Source organism: Saccopteryx leptura, chromosome 3 (genome assembly GCF_036850995.1).
Source record: "Saccopteryx leptura isolate mSacLep1 chromosome 3, mSacLep1_pri_phased_curated, whole genome shotgun sequence".
Taxonomy (NCBI): Eukaryota; Metazoa; Chordata; class Mammalia; order Chiroptera; family Emballonuridae; genus Saccopteryx; species Saccopteryx leptura.
The window spans coordinates 56,316,436-56,335,752 of NC_089505.1; the positions used below are offsets into that span (position 1 = coordinate 56,316,436).

At 42.2% G+C, this 19,317-nt stretch overlaps 1 protein-coding gene across 4 annotated transcripts in view; it reads right to left on the reverse strand.

Moving 5' to 3' along the window:
- CRYBG1 (crystallin beta-gamma domain containing 1) overlaps positions 1-19,317 on the reverse strand; it is a 207,396-nt gene that overhangs the window by 6,289 nt on the left and 181,790 nt on the right. For all 4 annotated transcript variants that reach the window (XM_066373556.1, XM_066373559.1, XM_066373558.1 and 1 more), the window contains 12 exons: positions 19,231-19,266; positions 17,631-17,788; positions 16,809-16,935; positions 16,566-16,711; positions 10,741-10,867; positions 10,507-10,539; positions 9,067-9,179; positions 7,721-7,850; positions 5,452-5,591; positions 4,056-4,179; positions 3,467-3,625; positions 1,724-1,886 (listed from right to left, as the gene is read on the reverse strand). In XM_066373556.1, coding sequence (XP_066229653.1) covers positions 1,724-1,886; positions 3,467-3,625; positions 4,056-4,179; positions 5,452-5,591; positions 7,721-7,850; positions 9,067-9,179; positions 10,507-10,539; positions 10,741-10,867; positions 16,566-16,711; positions 16,809-16,935; positions 17,631-17,788; positions 19,231-19,266 — 1,456 coding nt within the window. The remainder of the gene's footprint in view (positions 1-1,723; positions 1,887-3,466; positions 3,626-4,055; positions 4,180-5,451; positions 5,592-7,720; positions 7,851-9,066; positions 9,180-10,506; positions 10,540-10,740; positions 10,868-16,565; positions 16,712-16,808; positions 16,936-17,630; positions 17,789-19,230; positions 19,267-19,317) is intronic.

The window sequence follows — 19,317 nt, forward strand, 5'->3', positions numbered from 1 at the left end:
GTTTGTGCTCCCTAAGTGCAGCGCTCTGCCTTTGCCTCATAAACTGAGTTTGCCTCTGAGCACCTTTCCAATGTCTCAGGTTCTCTGTGAATTCTGATTCCATTATTCCGTGGGTCCGCTGCCCAATCCACCTGGAGATCACACACACACACGATGCCCACCTCTGCTTCCATGCAGTCACCAAAGCCCCTGATGAAAATGTTCAGGCTTATTCTCCATTACCCGGAAAGAACAGTTATTTTAAAATCAAGTTGCAGCTGTTTCTTTACACCTATATTAATTTTTAATGACAGCTTTGGCTGAGAGTCCTAACTAAAGTAAAACTGAGCCAACTTTCTAGCAATTTTTTAAAACTATGTGATATAGTAAGGCTACATTATAATCATTTCACTAAATTTGTAAAACATGATCATGCCAGCTTTCCTGATAGAAATAGAAAGTCTCCATTAATAAAGCAAAATTAATCCATGTGACATGAATAAAACAAACTTCTTCATTTGCTTGCCGGTAGCAGTAACAATTCACGGAATGCCCATGTCTATGTTAGAAACTCATTTTTGCTTTATGTTGTTTTTACATTATCAGTGGTTCTCCTAGTGGTTAGGGGAACTTGTTAGAAATGCAAATTCTCCCCCCCCCCCACCTACTGTATCAGAAACTGTGAGAGTGGATCCTAGCAGCCTGTATTTCTTTTTCTCTTTCTTTTTTCTTTTCTTTTCCCTCCTTCCCTCCCTCCCTTCCTTTCCCTTTCTCTCTCTCTCTCTCTCGCTCTCTTTCTCTCTCTTTCTCTTTAAATTTTTCTGAAGTGAGAAGCAGGGAGGTAGAGAGACAGACTCCCAATGCGCCTGACCAGGATCCACCTGGCACGCCCACCAGGGGGCGATGCTCTGCCCATCTGGGGCGTCGCTCTGTTGCAACCAGAGACACTCTAGCACCTGAGGCAGAGGCCATGGAGCCGTCCTCAATGCCTGGGCCAACTTTGCTCCAATGGAGCCTTGGCTGCGGGAGGGGAAGAGAGAGACAGAGAGGAAGGAGAAGGGGAGGGGTGGAGAAGCAGATGGGCGCTGCTCCTGTGTGCCCTGGCCAGGAATTGAACCCAGGACATCCACACACTGGGCTGATGCTCTACTGCTGAGCCAACTGGCTAGCTGCAGCCTGTATTTCAGTAAGTCCTCTAGGTGATTCTGATGCCGACAAAGTTTGGGGAACACTGTCCTAAATGTACTTGTTCTTCCCAGGCACCATCACAGTTTTCTCTGGGTTTTCATGGAGCAAATGGTCAGCTGAAATCCTCTTGGCCATGTTGTTTAATTTTTTAAAAATCTTAGATGTTTTCAATGAAAGGTTACATGCAAAGACATGAGAATCATCAAGTGAGATCACAGCCTTTTAACTTGTGATTTTTAGTCTCACTGTTTAATAAAACAAAGTTTTGAACATCACCCATGTCCTGATTCCACCTTGACACTTATAGCCAAATGGATGAACCCCTCTGAGCTTCAGCTCTCAGGCTGTAAAATGGGACGGGGAGGACAGGAAGGAAGGGATAGCATGGGCCTCTGAGGTTGCTGTGAGGATCTCATGAGAATGTCAAGTGTACAGCACAGTGGCTGACACATAGTATGAGATCTCTTGCTATTTAAAATAGTACACTTATCATTTTCAAAAGTAAAGAAGAGATTTTTAGTTAAAGATACAACCGAGAAAATAAAATGATCCTTACCTTTGATATCTAAAACTAAATTTGGCTTCAACTTGCTATAGATCCGGCCGTCTGACTTCATGCTCCAGAACTGACTGTCGGCATTCTGGTCGAGGGCCAGGCCCAGTTTAGAGCCAGAGGTGACCAGGCTCCCCACGATGGTCAGGCAGCAGTCTTCCGCTATCTGTGTAGTGCACAGACACAGTATCTCAGAGATGGATACACGTCCAGCTATCACCGTCATCAGTTACCTGTTTAAACTAATTTGTAAAGTCATCCTAGATTCCAGATTCATTGTTTCCACATGAAGCATTTCAGCTTTTAGCCAGGGTATCCAGATCAAACAACCAACACTGATGCCCTGTAGCTCAGCTGAGTGATGGACAGTCGTCTGTCTGGCCCACTGTAAGAGACCTCTGCCCTCTGTGAGATGCTTCACCAGGAAGAGAAGCCTGAGGACACAGACACTGCCCGCCGCGGCCCCCTCCCTCCCAGGCATGACCACTACGGCTGTGCAGCCACGTCTCCCTGACACAGTCGCCCCGGCTCGGCCTGACTCTTCCAGAACACGCCACGCCTCTAGTTTTGAAGGCTGTTGGCACTGAAGTGGCCAAAAGGCATTTTGTCATTTTAAAACTTGAAATTCCATGTATTATTTTTTCTTGTCTTTCCCTCATGACAAATGTGAAATTTTCTAAAAACGTCGTGCCATCCAACTATAAAAAAAGAAGAAAGGGCCAAGGCAGTGAAGTGTGTTTTCAAGCAAAAGTCTTCTGGGTCCTCCTCTGGAGTGAATCTAGCCCCTCCTGTGTAAACGGTGCTCAGCTGTCCTGTGTTCCAGGACACTCACACAGCTGGCTAAAGACAATGCTTACGGAAAGTACGCTCTTCTTCCTTGAGATGAACGATTGTGTCACGCTAGGATACTTGACTTTTTCTCACTGACCCACTGAGTTCAAAGTTGTTAAATGACATCATTAAAATATTTGTTAGAAATAATTGATAAAAGGCTCCATTTTCTGGAATTGTTTAGGATAATTCAAAGGCGGAACTGGCTTTTTTCGGCCTCGCCATTACAGCTTGGCTGTTTCTCTGTGTAAGCTCGTCTGCTCACCGGGAGGGCGCCTCTCCCTCAGGCACTGCAGACCTGGCTCACAACCTTTCCCAAGGCTGTGGGCCTTGCTGACTCATGGGCCACCAAGTTTAGAAAAAAAAAAAATGGGGAGCAAATAGTCAAGCTCATAAAATAAAAAAGTTATAAAGAATACCTACAATAGAAGCATGAGCTCCTCTCATAAAAATCTTACTACATTCGGGCCTTAAATATGTGTTAAGGCAGGAGTGATGAGAGAGGAGATGAGGCATTTTCCATTTTGCGAGGCGTGACCATTGGAAAATGGACTGTGTCGTACACGGGGTGGTACTTCTTCACCCTTCATTCTAGTCTATGAGGTCCTCCAAAATGGGAGCACACCCAGAGTGACTGGTGTTGATAACATTGGGGCTTATCGTTAGTTTCCACACCTAGCAGAACTTAACTATATAATTTTCTACTACTATATAAAAATCAGAGTAGATATACTCTATCTTGGATCATTGTTAGAGTTAACCTCCCATTTTATGTTTGTAGACTGGTTCTATAAGAGCTAAGAAATATTTTCAAGGAAAACCTTCCACTTACTTCTGAAAACACTCTAGGAATCATGAAATTGTATCAACCTGAAAGATGCTGCCACAGACCTTTGCCTGACCCTGAGAGCTCACCCTGCATTTGATGCATCCTTCTTGATAAATCCAAATCTGATCATCCGCACCAACATCCTCCATGACCTGTATCCTAAGAAGCTTCAGATCTTCTAAGTTTCCATTGGTTGACATGAATAACCCTGTTGCTTTGTTTCGAAGTCTGAAATAAATTCGTTTCTAGAAGACAAAAGCCCCAGCAATGATCACACAGACGTTGCACTGTCAGAAGCACTGGCCAAGCATCAGTAGCAGGGGCAGAACCCAGGGTGGGTTGGACTAGGGACGATTACTACAACCAAGAGTCTCAGAGGCTTTAGGATTTTCTCAATGAGAAGATTCTGATGACATGTCAGAGTACTTGGGGCAAGGCGCCAACCTGTGGACACCCAGCAGGTGGGACAGGCCATGTTCTGATGTCAGGTGTGACAGCATTTCTGAAAGCAGTCACCACCTCTCAGCACCAGAAACAGACCAAATTCAGAAATTCAAGGTGGGGAAGGGAGAGGCAAATTTCAAACTTAAAATTGAAATTAAAAAGTGGAATTACATGTAAAAAACGTTTCAGAGAAGAGTCTAGTCAAAGCATGGAGGAGAAAAAATAAAATACCTGATTAAAAGGTCGTAGAGAACCTATTTGGCGACAACCACTGAATTCATACCAGTTAGGTACTTCTGCTGGGGACAGCAGGAACTGCCGACCCCTGTAATTGCCATATTCATAAGTAACCCATCTGGAAGAGAAAAGTAGATAACCACAAGTAAGTGGCAGTATGCATCTGACAGTGAGCCCCAATTATATTTTTAGAATGTTGCCAATTTTTAGACTGAGCTTTATATTTTAAACATGCTTGGGGGGGGGGCACTACCTTATCTTCTAAAACATGTAAAACATCCATTTTTTGACAAATAGCAAAAATGTTGGTATTTATGCCAAAAAGATTCATTCTTGAAAAGAAATAGGTAAGTGTTCCCCCCACTAAGGCAAGAAGATCTTTTCACAGTGCAGCCCACTATTCCTATGAGTTTTTCATAAAACATTTCCAATTGTAATAATGGCTCTTTTATTTAAATAGTTAATACTTGTAAAGTTCTTATTGCGTAGCAAAGGTAAGTACTATTATAAAGGTTAGTTAAATAAAAATCACTCAAATTTTTGTTTAAAATGAGAGTAATCTTCCTCAATTCAGAAAACTGCTAACAATCCTCGGGCCCCCAGAGCCGCTGGTGCGCACAGCTGGGGGTGTGAGGGTCCGCACACAGCCACATGCCAGCACCCCAACCGCCTTCCTCTGGGCACGTGTTAAATCAAGGAAGAATGCTCTGGACTTTTAACCCTGGAACTCTAAAATTAATTAAAACCTGCTAAAAAAAAATCACCCATAATTCTAGCACCCAAATAATTGTTTTTAAAATAGCTATACATAGTCCCCTCTAATATTTCATGTATATATAGTCACACCTGTAGTTTTTGTGAAGGAAAGAAAAATACTTTATTGAAAACATTTATTACATTGATAGTTCTCACTCGTTTCTACATCTTACTTAATGCACAGTTATTCGAGGTTGAGAACAATCTTCCTGCACTGACCTGTCCCTGTCCTCCCCCACTCCCCGGCACGGAACACCCGGCCCTCACTCCAGAATCAAGGACTTGGTCTTTCGAAGTGAAAGAAAAACGAGCTCTGTCTTGCTTGCTAAAAAAGTGTTCAATTTACTGATGGCTGCTTGGCAGAGCACCATAACGCGCCCTGGGACTTGGGGAGGTATCAGGCACAGCCCTTCCCTGGAGTCAGCTCCGAACCTGGAGGGAGAGAGATGCCTCATGCACAGCTCTTCCCAATGCGGACAGTACACTGTGAAGGTGCCTAAGTATTAACCCTTACAGGAAACAGGGAGCATACACCTCTTTGTTTACGGTAATGCAGGAGAGAAAGAAATGGGACCAAACTTAATTTTTTAAAGTCAACTCTTCTGTTGAGTAAACAAGTAGGTAACTCACTTACATGCCACCGTTCACTTGAACTGAGCGTATCTGCGTGTTGAATCCCAGGGATCGGAGGTTAACTGTTTCTGTGTTAAGTTCAATCTTTTTTCCTTTGAAGTCTTCTCTTTCAAAAAGAATAATTGTTGGTTCAGAAAATTCCTGTGTGGGAACAAAAGTAATGTTCCATTCCCCATCTTTGATAACAGTTTGAACTTATAGGAAAATCATCTTTGTTACATGACAGAGCACAAGACCTGGCCAGGCTTGGCCTGTTTAACTCCTTTCCCGGGAAGTCGAGCTGTTTTAGACACTCCAAAGCTGGAGAGAGGAAGGAAGGAGGGCCAGGCAGTCTTCCTACTGCCTAGAAAGGCAGATAAGTGGCAATGGTGTAATAGATGAGAGATCTCGCAGGCACAAATGCCTGGAATATCAACATATCCAGTGAATTTATTTTCAATCCTTCCACTGTCTATTGGGGTAAGGAGGGACTGGGACAGGAAAGCTATGGGTGTAGATGGTGAGGGTCGGGGGGCTATTGCCGTCTTTGGGGTCTAGAGGTACAGTGGAATTGCTAAGCAAGGAACCTTCCTCGTGCATGCATTTTCAACTGTCTTTTTTTGTTGTTTTAATTGTCAGTAGATGATAGTTCTGTGCGCTTGTGCTCCCAAGCTTCCCTGTAGGAACACTGATAGCAGGAGAGAAAAAATACAGGATGAAAGCCTTATGTTCAAACTGTCATTTATTTTCAAATTATAGACCCTCATGACCCTAGACTTAGCTCTAATGATAATGATCCTAAAATCATAAATGATACATCAAAAATTCCCTACCTGCTTCAAGTTTTGTGGCAAGGGTGTGGAACTCACGGCTTCATTCATGTGAATGTGCCCTGACATGCAGACTCTGTTCACCAGTAAACAGAGCAGATGAATGTGCAGGGTGGCTTGTGTGGCATCAGGAAGCTAATGAAGCTTACCACAGCATGCGTGTTTCACCGCTACTATTTTCACATCTCAAGAAGGTCAGCATTTTAGTTATTTGAACAGGTAGGAAGGGATGAGATAAAGCCAAATCACACATGTTCTTTCTGCCTTTAAAACTATAAAATCAACTACATATGTGTAAAGCTCTTCATGAGTGACCAGCTACCAGAAGCTAAAATATTTCCAAAACAACACACTCAGACTGCCATCTCTCTGAACATTATTTTCCAGTTCTGTTCTATTGAATATTGCTTTGACTACATCAAAATTAAAGATTTCTGTTCCAAAAGGCAGACTATAATCTGGAATTGCACATACGTGATAAACTGGGAGAAGTCATTTGATCACAAATCTCTAAAACAACGGAGTAATAGATTTTAAAACTCTAAGTAAGGAGTTTCTGCAAATCAATAACCACAATTAAAGATACAGGAAATTATAAAATAAAGAGCTGAGTAAAAATATAAACAGGCAATTCACTGAACAGAAAACCCAAATGACTAAGAAGTATATGAGATACCACCCTCTTTACTAGTAAAACACTGAGATAATACTTTCTACCCAAATCCTTCAAAAGTTAGAAAGTCAGGACACTCAGCAATGGCAATGAAGTAGAAAATGAACCCAGTGAAGTGGCAGAATCGGGGAGCACTCAGAGAAGCTGCCCACTCCTGCACGGAAACCCAGCCGACCCAGCCTTTACTGTATATGCCCGAGACTCCCACACTGGCCTGTGGGGGCGCACAGGTGAGGATTAAACAAGTAAAACACAGTGATAGAATAGAATCAATGAACTAGATTACATATAGCATGATGGACAGCTCTTAAAATTTTTTAATGCAAGTGCTGAGTTATGTTTATAATGCAATGAGAACGACAGCATAATTCTGCACATAAATTGAAAACTTATATGCAGACTTTTTTGAAAACATGTTTTCTGAGACTATGGAAGCTGTATTCCACATACCTTCGAAGGGGCATCTGTAAAGGGGACAAGAATAGAAATAAGGATCAAGTGTGAAACAAAAAAAATAGGAGAGGGGCCTTGAACTAACCCGTTAGGGAGTGAGCCAGGACCCAGTCAATACTGCCCCAGGAGCCTAACGAAACAGTAAACAAAACAGCTCAAGTGTCAAAGAGCTAAAAAGAAACCAAGAAGTTACAGAATAGGAAGCTCTACTGCAACTGTTTTCCTTGCCTCCCACTTTAAGCCCTGAGTATGTCTACCTGCTGGCTTCCTGCTCTGACCGGCACCTGTGTGAGTCATGCATCTCTGTAAGGCTGTATTCACACTGACATACTTACAACATCTATAAAACGAAGAGACTTCACACTCGTTCCAGGCAGGCATCCCATTGCAGAAAGACATGGATACTGGCCTTCTTCCAACACGTACTGGTTACCAGAGAAATTTTCTCCATCATATGCAACCCAGCTACAGTAGGAAAAACCACACACAAAAGTATAATATGTGATTTAAGTATTCCTGTTCAAGAAATCTGATTTTTAGAGGTAGCTTGCATTAAAATGAACACAATGCTTGTGGTTCACAGTGTTCTTTCTTTCTTCAAAAATGTCTGGACATATTTTTTGCATTCACTCTTGTGGCAAATTCATAGTAAGTCAGTTGTTATGCTTTGCATTTGGGAAATAAAACTTCTCTCTCAATGAAATGATTCATGTCTTTACCTCGCCACCTCCCAACATCCCTTGCTCCTCTCAGGGGTGCCCCAGGCTCCCAGCCAGGCAGTGCTATCAAGCCCTGGAGTGCTCTGGATGATCCTTCAGCCTTCCTCGCTAGTCAGTCACCTGGGTCCACCGACTTCCTCCTAAAACTCCTCTCACATTCCTCTACCCTCCCTTCCAACACCTCCACACTGGGCCAAGAGTCAAAACACCACAGTGACTTAAATGAGTCACTCAGCCTCTGGGCCTCAGCCTTATTGATAAAATGCCAACTTACCATGCTTGCCTGGGAGAGTCTTTCGTTTTTGTTTTTTAATCTAACAAATGCTTATTGAGGACTAATTGTGTATCAGATACTTTTCCATCGCTGGGGATAGAGCAGAGGCCAAAACAAAGTCCCTGCTATCTTGAAGTTTACATTCTAGTGAGCTGAGACAGACAATACTCAAACAAAAAAATGTCTGATGGTAATAAATGAAGCCAGGTAGGCAGTGAGGAGGAGCCTGGGCAGAGGTGGAGGTACGTGCTAATACATGGTGCGGGTTTTACCGTAAATCTGCATTTGAACGCAAAGCCAGTGCTCTTTCCACTCTGCCATGCTAGGCGACATGATGGTGCTATTTAGACCATAAACAATCTATACAAATAATGGCAACTATATGAATAATACTGGAATATTATTAGACTTCATTCCTTATCACATCTGGCACAGGTTGCTCCAAGGGTATCCTAGAAAGTGGAGAACCTGGTTCCCATCCCACAAAAGAGGGGTCTCCAACCCACGCTGATCTCCATACCCTCCGATGTCCGGCACTCACTGAAAAGTATACTTCAGGACTTCCAGGGCCTTGCACTTGGTGGTTTCTTAGGGGTCCCAGCACTAGCGTGTCACTCAGTACTTGCTGATGCTGAGGTCTATCTATCTTCCCCAGCAACCAGGCTCTGCCAGTTCACTGGCTGCTTACCTGCCTCCTAAAACTCTGCATGACTTGGTAGAAAATGAATCATCAATTTGACTAGTTGTTTCTTCAAAACTTTGACTTTGACCTTGAAACTGTGGTTCCGAAAACAAGTGAATCTTTGAAAAAGTAAATAGAAATAAATAAAATTATTTTGTAAAGACATTTGCATTTGAAATGACCCAAACACAACCTGTTCACTCTTATTACAGTAAACTAATATGAATTTTATAAATCCTTTAATTTTCGGCCCTGGCCGGTTGGCTCAGCGGTAGAGCGTTGGCCTGGCGTGCAGGGGACCCGGGTTCAATTCCCGGCCAGGGCACATAGGAGAAGCGCCCATCTGCTTCTCCACCCCTCCCCCTCTCCTTCCTCTCTGTCTCTCTCTTCCCCTCCCGCAGCCAAGGCTCCATTGTAGCAAAGATGGCCCGGGCGCTGGGGATGGCTCCTTGGCCTCTGCACTGGCGCTAGAGTGGCTCTGGTCGCGGCAGAGCGACACTCCGGAGGGGCAGAGCATCGCCCCCTGGTGGGCAGACCGTCGCCCCTGGTGGGCGTGCTGGGTGGATCCCGGTCGGGCGCATGCGGGAGTCTGTCTGACTGTCTCTCCCTGTTTCCAGCTTCAGAAAAATACAAAAAAAAAATCCTTTAATTTTCTACTTTTACATAAATGATCAATTAGAAATACTTTGGCTGTACCACTCCTGATGGCTTAATTTCACTTACAGAGACAGCAAAGGGCAATCCAACCATAGGGGCAGCCTTCTCCAGATCACCCTGTCCTAACAAGCTGTGAGGCATTTTGAAGCTTTATTGTGGCCAAAAGTAATTGTTCACCAGTTCTAACATTTACAAGAAACTATATTTTGCAAACGGTATAGTTTTCCTCCCTCTCAATGGAAGGCACTTGCTAACTTATTAGAATCTTGTGTATGCCAGTATCGGAGGCCACAGTGATGTTTGTGCCTCTATAATTATGGCTGTCTGAACACCTCCACTAAAGACCCAAATAACAAATGTAACACTTCCATTGATGTAGACAGTCAGCATGCAAAGGCTTGAGAGAGAGACTATATAAAGGGAACATATAAAATGTTTGTCTAATGCAGACACAGCAAATATGAAAATTCATTGTACTGTTTATCACAATAACTATATGTATTATTTAAAACATCAGTTTTGGTCTATTCATGTAAACTCTAACTCAATAGAATGATACAAAATTCAATAATACCTAGAGAGAGCATTTTATAAGAAGTATTTAAAAATGGGTCAATGTTATCAAGCATTAAGAAATTTAAGTCTAACTTTAAAATGCAGTTATGCATTCAGGCACAAAAAATGGGTAAAACTAACAAAATTTTCCAAATGTCTGAAGTTTTACATGTAAGTTCAGCTTTTCAGTGGCTAGTCCCTAACTATAAAAAATAGGGTATTTTTTTAAGTTACCTGATTTTGTCTCCTTGGGCCAATGAAAGAATCCTAAAAAGTTTTAAAGGGAAGAGAAACGGAAATGAGTAGAGCAGAAATCTTTAAAAACATTTTTCTTCCATATTAGCACTTACTGTTAAAAATGATACCAGCATAGCTTCTATAGTGTTGAGTATTACATGAACTAGAAGCACACATTAAGGAAACCCAGAATTCAGTTAAATATCCTCATACAAAAATATGACTCCTTACCAAACAAATGGGTTGAACAGAAGAAATCTTAGAATTTTTTCCTCCCCAGTCCTCAAAACTGGTATAGAAGCCTTTATCCAGTATATACTGCTCTCCTGTGAAGTCAGGATTTTCATAGGCTACCCATCTAAAGAAACAAAAACATTGTTTGGTTATATAGTAGTTCATAGTTTATATATACAATAAAACGATCACACACCTTTAGCTAACTACGTATCCTATAGAAACTTTCGTTTGTTTTACTAACCAGCAATCTTAGTAATTTTCCTGATTCACCATTAATCGTTTAGGAGCATATAGATGTGTGCAGATGACAAATCAAAGAGGCAAGTGAAAAAGTATCTTTATTTGGACCTTTTGGTATGCTCACTTATCCAGTCCTATACCTTGAGGAAGCTCCAGGGGAATTATGTTTATATATATTTCTTTCTAATTTGATCATAGGAAATAATTTGGACCTTAAATAGCTGTCAAAGTTCTTTTAGTAGGCAAGTTAGAATTCTCTTTGTTATCAACATTAATTTTTTTTTCAGAAATACAGTACTATAGGAAGCTATGTCTCTTGTACACAACAAACCACACTGAAAAAAAAGTTGACAGAAGAAATATATACTTAAAAATAAAAAACAGCTAAATAATTAAAATTTTGTTTAAACAGGATTTCCAACATCACACAGCTATGTAATAAGCAAAATTGAACACATGCTCAGAAATACTAAAAACAAATCTCTTTGAAATGCTTCCATTTATCTTTTAAATGATCTACACTCAGAAAAAAAAATCAACAAAACCAACTTATTGGATGCTATTTCCTACCCAAAGATAAAGTCTTTGAGAAGGAGAAAGTTTTCCAATTCTGTTATATTCAAGTGTCTTCTCCTCAGTTAATTCATGGCCTTATTGATCCTCTCATAGATTAAGGGAATAAGACCTATATGCCTGTGTACATACTAAGAACTTTCCAGAATGCTTTTACATCTATTATCACATTAATGATGTACTGATTTTTCTATTTTATAGAAGGGAAAACCTAAAGACACAGAAAAGTTAATTCATTCATTCATTCAACAAACACTGACTGGTCATTCACCATGTGAGAGGAACTAGATTGACAACAGGCATGCAAAAATGAAAAAGTCAAAATCCTTGCCCTCAAAGGCTCACGGGTGAGTAACAAACATCACATGGAATTATTTGTTGGTGAAGTGACTTGTCCAAGGTGACACAATCACTTAGTGTCCAGGGATGACTGAACTCATGATTGAGTCCCCTGAGGCTCTCCAGGTTCTCGTCAGTTCACAACCTGAACCGCCACTTGCCCTAGAAAGTTTCCTAAGGATTCAAGCCATACTTAAAACAGTCCACACACTTCATCATTGGAACAGATTACAATTTTACTATCTAAGGGGCTTAACTTAAAAACTGAACTACAGTCATTACTAGGAAATGAACAGCCATAAAGAAGAAAAAGAACCCTGCAAAAGTCTCCTGAGATGAGTAGCTCAGGAGAGCTACCATCTGTACTCTAACTTCTGGAGATTTGCATAAACAAACCGCTATAAGAACTAGTCAGTCTATTTCAGAGAAGAATGCCCCCCTACTTCAGTGCCTCATTAGCAACTTAAAAAACTTATCCTTTAACATTGTGAGGTGAGGAACAAGGAGACCTGGTTCTAACTGTGGTCATGACAACTGACAAGAGGCTATTTACCCTTTGTGAAAGCTTGCGTAGTCTCATTTATAAGTCAGGGGGTTGATGTGTAAGTGCCGTGCCGCCTGAGGCTGTACCTCGGGTGCCTGTGCGCGCCACCGCGCCCCCCTCCCCCCACCTTTGCTGTGCAGAGAAGAGAGAGCAGGCAGGGGCGCGTGCATGACTGTGTGGGCGGGAACATCTGCATGGCAAGAAAACCTACAAGAACCAGGACCTAAAAAAATTAAACAAGATAAACTCTACCAGAAAAAGGTACTCCTGGCAGGACTCTGGTTTAAGGTAGACGAAAACAAAAGGTTACAAGGCCTTTTTGCTTGGTTGTTTGACTTCAGTGTTGGAAGGGGAAAGGCAGAGAGGAGGAGAGACCGAGTGTGCAGGAGAGATGGCAGCAACTGAGCAAGTCTCTGAGGAAGCTTTATCCAGTACTTTTTTACTAACACGTGCGAGTACTTCCCTATATCACTAAATTGCATGTAAGATAACACCCAACACACAGGTAAACCAAGTAGTTCACTGAAATCAAAACAAGAAAATCATTTACGATTTTACTTGTACTGACATTTGTGTTGATGCAGCCCCCAGATGAATGATCCACGAATATGAGGGTAAAAAAACCAACACTCATCCTGACCAGGTGGTGGCGCAGTGGATAGAGCATCGACCTGGGACGCTGAGGACCCAGGTTTGAAATCCCAAGGTCACCAGCTTGAGTGCAGAGTCATCAGCATGATCCCAAGGTCGCTGGCTTGAGCCCAAAGGTCACTGGCTTGAGCAAGAGGTCACTGACTGGGCTTGAGCCCCGGGGTCAAGGCATGTATGAGAAGCAATCAATGAACAACTAAAGTAACGCAACTACAAATTGATGCTTCTTATCCCCCCCCCCCTAAAATAAACAAAAAAACCCAACACTCGGATTTGAGATCTCTGGTATACCTATGATACAGAGTCTACTTATACTCGAGACTCTTAAGAAATTTCTTACACTCCTTATTGTCCTTGTATAAATGTATTCTGTATACATGAATCAACACTTCTTGTTTATAAGATTGGTGGGGGTTGAGGGTGAGAGGTGAGTACAAGTGCTAGCAGGTCCCAGCCTGCTAGAATCACTGCTCAGAATTTAAGGGCTGCAGGGCAAGCCACCCTCTGTGGACGGGAAGAGGAAAAAAGTTAAAACAACAGGACTTTAGTTTTTTAAAAAGTAGCTATTAAAAAAAAAAGTATTTGAGCAAGAGCATAGCATAGAACTAGAAATTGATTAGCAGAGCTGTGTAAAGGAGGCCCGTGTGATAATCCAGTAAGAAACGGAATGGAGTTCCTGGAAGCTCAGTTGCTGGATTCATGAGTATCCTTCCTGAAGACTGTACTTGTTTAGGGCCAATAGTAAGTTTACCACCTCGGAGATTTATTTCCCATGTGATAGTGAACTTCTTGGAAGAGACAGAAGAAGACTCTCAAATTTTTTTTCAGACTTTGAGTTCCATACCAAGAAATAAAGGATGAAACTGAAATGCTTTTTTACCAAAAATAATAAAGTCAGTAAAATAATTTTTCTTTGAAACTATTACAAATAGGTTTGTCTTCTTCCCTCAAATCTTGGCAGCCTCCACCTTCCCATCCCCTGGGGCCCACCTCCAGCGCTAGTGCCTCCAAAGTCTTCCCTGAGTTCAAACTGGAAAATAATCTCTCTGTGGTGGATTCCCAAAGCACTTAATCCCTATGTCTTTTGTAATAATAATTACGTTTTATACAAATATTATAACTTCTTTGAGGACATAATATAATGCTGTGTACATAACAGACCTCAATAAGTATTTGTCGAATGAGCAATGAAATATGAGGAAGCTGCTAGCAGGGGTAAATACAGAAGAAGCCTTTCTACAACCATGGAGTTTGAAAGGAAGTGGTGTGTGTACGCACACTCCCGTCAACTTCCCCCAATACCAAAACAACTGCTACACCCAGAAAAAAAAAGTGTATGCCAGGAAATGCTACTGGAAATGACTAAAAATAGAAACACATAAAAGCTACATTTTATGGGAGAAAGTGATTTGAAATAAAACAAGGGCTGGGTAAAAAAGACAAACTTGCTTTGGGTACAGTAACTCTACTTATGCTAAGAGCATAATCCACATTAATGTCCCAGGAAATTCTGCCCGGCACCCTCTTCTCGGGTGCATGACTGGGCTCTGACTAATTGGACCCACACACCTGGGGAGGATCAAAATGTACAACTGCTTGCTCACATAGACCTGTGAGCTGTAGCTTCCTTCTAAAAATTAACTTTAAAGGCTGTGGCAATATTTCAGATGCCTTCTGCCATACATACCATTCCTTTTATCTCTGGCAGAATCTAGAATGTTAGGGCTCCAGAAAAGACCCAGAAGAAAGCATCTCTTAAGAACAGAAGACCCAGAAGTCCCTAATGTCACTCTGCCAAGATGGAGCCACAAGCAACAACAGACACAAGAATTGGTGAACATGACTCACAGTGAAAGCACAGCACGTCCCAGACACACATCAAACAGCCAGGGCTTGTGGAAGGCCCCACGAAACACAGTGAAGTTGAGGTTTTACGATTCAAATGGCCTATGTTATTAATCATGGCATAAAAAAACCTAACATCAAGCACTTTCAACAGAACCAGTGTGAAAAGATTTCACTTAACCATTTAAAATAATCTTACTCATAACAAATTATAACTGACATCAGCCTGGATCATAAGAATTGCAGAACTGCTTTTAATAGACTTTTTTTTTTTTTGCCATCCAGTGTCTGTGCTCATTCTTTCTGATTTTCCTCGGAAACTGCTCACCCCAATCATACATAAGCAGCTCCGGTGGGACTGAACCTGCCTCTGAGCTCCAGGGGTGGGCACACACAGCCACAGCCATCGCCCTGGTTACAGTGACTGGTTCAGGCAGGTACACATGACTCAAGCCTGCAGCATCAAAATCACCCCTGGCACTTTTGTGGGAAAGAGAAGTTCTTTTCACTGGAAGTAATGAGATGGAAGGACACCACCAGGCAGACAAGGCCTGCCCCAAGTGAGGCCGACACAGAAAGCCCAGGCAAGGCACAGAGACACCGAGTTCTGACGACAGTGTCTGAACCCCTGTATCCAGCCAGGACTGAAGTAATATCTTCTCCCGGAAATTTCAGTTATGTAAGCCAACAGATTCCACTTTTATCACCCACGCCCATCTAGGTTGGCTTGTGGCCACCTGCATCCCAGAGTCTTGACTAGTCATCTTTCAATAAAAACTTAGTTTAGCATTAACAAAGCATTCAATCGCTAACTCCAGTTACAGTGAAACAGTTTTTATGTCAAAATAACAGTGAAGAAATAAAATAGGGCAGTTGTAGGACCACAGGATAATGGAATGAGACTTCGTCCCAACCTCAGGTTTCTAAAGTTAAATAACTGTCATTATTTGATTCCCACTGTAAGAAATTCATGAGATCTTTCCATGCAGAATGACAAGGAAAGTGTACCTGTAGATTTCTATCAGAAAACCCCAAAGCCTACTCCAGTGTTATATTACACATGAAAAAATGTTTTACGAGGAAGAGTTTAAAATGCAGTTATGAAAATATTGTGGCAGTAGGTATTAAATGACTGATTTAATGTTTAGTTTAATTCTCTATGTCAGAGAAGGTATAAGTTTAACACAAGCCAAGGTGAAACCCATGTTTAAAATCCCGACTGAGTTGCCTGACCAAGCAGTGGTACAGTGGATAGAGCGTCAAACTGCGGTGCAGAGGACCCAGGTTCAAAACCCTGAGGTCTCAGGCTTGAGCGTGGGCTCACCAGCTTGAGTGCAGGGTTGCTGGCTTGAGCGTGGGATCATAGACATGACCCCATGGTCATTGGCTTGAGCCCAAAGGTTGCTGGCTTGAAGTCCAAGGTTGCTGACTTGAGCAAGGAGGCACTCACTCTGATGTAGCCCCTCAGTCAAGGCACATATGAGAAAGCAATCAATGAACAGCAAAGGAGCCACAACAAAGAACTGATGCTTCTTATCTCTAACTTCCTGTCTGTCTCTCCTATCCATCCCTCTGTCTCTTTGTCACAAAAAAAAAAAAAAAATCCCAACTGGATCATTTCACTTACACTCCACTCAGTACATTAATAGATTGTGTCTTCACTCCATATCCGGTCTCCTTTAAATTAGCAACAATTCCTAATACATCAATACTGGAACCTTTGGATCCAAAGTTTTTTTCACTGTACATTATCATGTGAGCATTTGAAAAATCCTATTGAGGAAAAAAAAAAAAGAATGGAAAATTCAAAGGCTATCCATTTATTGTCCCAAAACACTAAGTATTAGCCAGTAGCTTTTCTTTAACTTACACCTAATATAGGTCGTAAAGACTGAAGTTCTCCATTGTAACCTCCCCAACCTTTCCAGTCCTTGTATTCTCCTTCTTCAAGCAAGTACTGATGACCTGTAAATCCAGGCTTTTCATAAGCAACCCATCTGCAGCAGAAAAAAACATGAAGTAGTCATTCTCAGGGGTGTTAAAATGTTTCCAATGTATATCTGTTTCATTGACAAATACAAATAGCTATGAAGCTAGAGATGGACTCATGCATTATGACCACTGGAATTCTTCTCTAAAATTAAGAAACAGAATGGCCCCAAGAAAACAATTTTAGAAACATACAACAATGTTCTGTAAAGGAGGATAGGAGGAGAGAGACTGAAAATGTGTGTGTGTGTGTGTGTGTGTGTGTGTGTGTGTGTGTGTAATAACTGACTCAAAAGGACATCAGCAAATAAAACTGGATATACTATCTTCAAATGATAATTGAAATATTATGTAGTTTTGGCTTGCGGTGTACACTTCCAAAGGAAATGTAAAGATCTATAAAGTGTAAAATATGACCATTAAAAGAAAGCAAACTAACAGTTCAACAGTTTGGAGCATGATATTAATAAGCATGACTGCAGATTTGATCAGTCTGGATGGGCCAATATATCAGCCTTGCTCAGTGACGGACCCCAAAGCTGCCCACAGATTGCTGCCAAGTCCAGGTCATGACTGGCTAAGGAGAACATGTTTGCCATTGTCTCCACCATAAGATCTAGAATGATCTTGGGAGAGGGGAATGTTTATGACTGGATTACAGAGGAAAAAACAGAAATTCTTCCAGTTACGCCTATCCACTTACATGCCTCTGAGAACTTTCACAGATCCCACAGATGCCAACGGCAACCGTTCCTCTCCAGCGGTTTCTTCTGTTTCACTTCCTTCCATGATAAAACTGCACATTTCTGTTTCTAGTTCCACACATTTTCCCTCAAAGAAAGGCTTTTCATAAATAACTACCTGTAATGGAAATGAGATATACCAGTAATTTGTAAGAAGTTAAATATTATAATAGCTAAACATTAAATCAGTCATTTATCAACACTAAGTCCTGGAACAAAAATTAAATTTTTCTCATCATATTTTTTTTTTGTATTTTTCTGAAGCTGGAAACGGGGAGAGACAGTCAGACAGACTCCCGCATGCGCCCGACCGGAATCCACCTGGCACGCACACCAGGGGCGACGCTCTGCCGTGACCAGAGCCACTCTAGCACCTGGGGCAGAGGCCAAGAAGCCATCCCCAGCGCCCGGGCCATCTTTGCTCCAATGGAGCCTCGGCTGCAGGTGGGGAAGAGAGAGACAGAGAGGAAGGAGGGGGTGGGGGTGGAGAAGCAAATGGACGCTTCTCCTATGTGCCCTGGCCGGGAATCGAACCCGGGTCCCCCGCACGCCAGGCCAATGCTCTACCGCTGAACAAACCGGCCAGGGCTCTCATCATATTTTTTAACAATTAAGTAAATAGGCCCTGGCCAGCTGGCTCAGCGGTAGAGCGGTAGAGCGTCGACCCAGCGTGTGAAAGTCTTCAATTTGATTCCCGGCCAGGGCACACAGGAGAAGCGCCCATCTGCTTCTCCACCCTTCCCCCTCTCCTTTCTCTCTACCCTCTCTTCCTCTCCCGCAGCCAAGGCTCCATTGGAGCAAAGTTGGCCCGGGTGCTGAGGATGGCTCCATGGCCTCCACCTCAGGTGCTAGAGTGGCTCAGATTGCAGCAGAGCAAGGCGGGGGTGGGGATGGGGTGGGGGTGCTAAAGCCAGCAGCCATAGGATCATGTTGATGATCCCAGGCTCAAGCCAGTGGCCTAAGCGTTTCAAACCTGAGACCTCAGCATCCCAGGTAGATAGATGCTCTATCCACTGTACCACCACCAGTCAGGCTAAATAATAGTATCTTATAATTTTAAAAATCAGGATTGTTTTTTCTTGACATGGTATAACCCAAAGCTAAGATTCAAAGATAGTTTATAAATAATTGGTTTTTGTTTTGATATCTTCAAATTTTCTGGTTCTTTAGTTTGGCCTAAGTTGTTTTAAAAATTAAACACTCTATAGATCAAAGTATGTCACAGATGTGAGAAGCAGGAAGAGCGTTTTGGAGGAAAAAGAACTTGTCTTGAAAGTTTGTTCCTGGCTGTCTGGCAAGCAGCAACAGGCCCTGCGATTAGCCAGTGCAGCCACACATGGTAAACGTGACATGACAATGAAACTTTGAGCCATGGCTGCACATGCTGTTAGCGACCACTAGCGCCACTGGCATCACCGCCAGCCTGAAGCATGGCACGTGTAAGTTGGGAAAACATTCTCTGGCTGCAGTTATGTTTTATGGAGGCTGAACTATAAAATCACAGAAGTATTCTCTTCAGAGGGACAGAGCGGGAGTAAGATTTCAAACATACAGTTTTACCTTTGGATCTGTAGGGAATTCAACTTTACGTCCACCCTGAAAAGAAAGTAACACAGTAAGAAAAATAGTTCTTTGCTGACATATTAC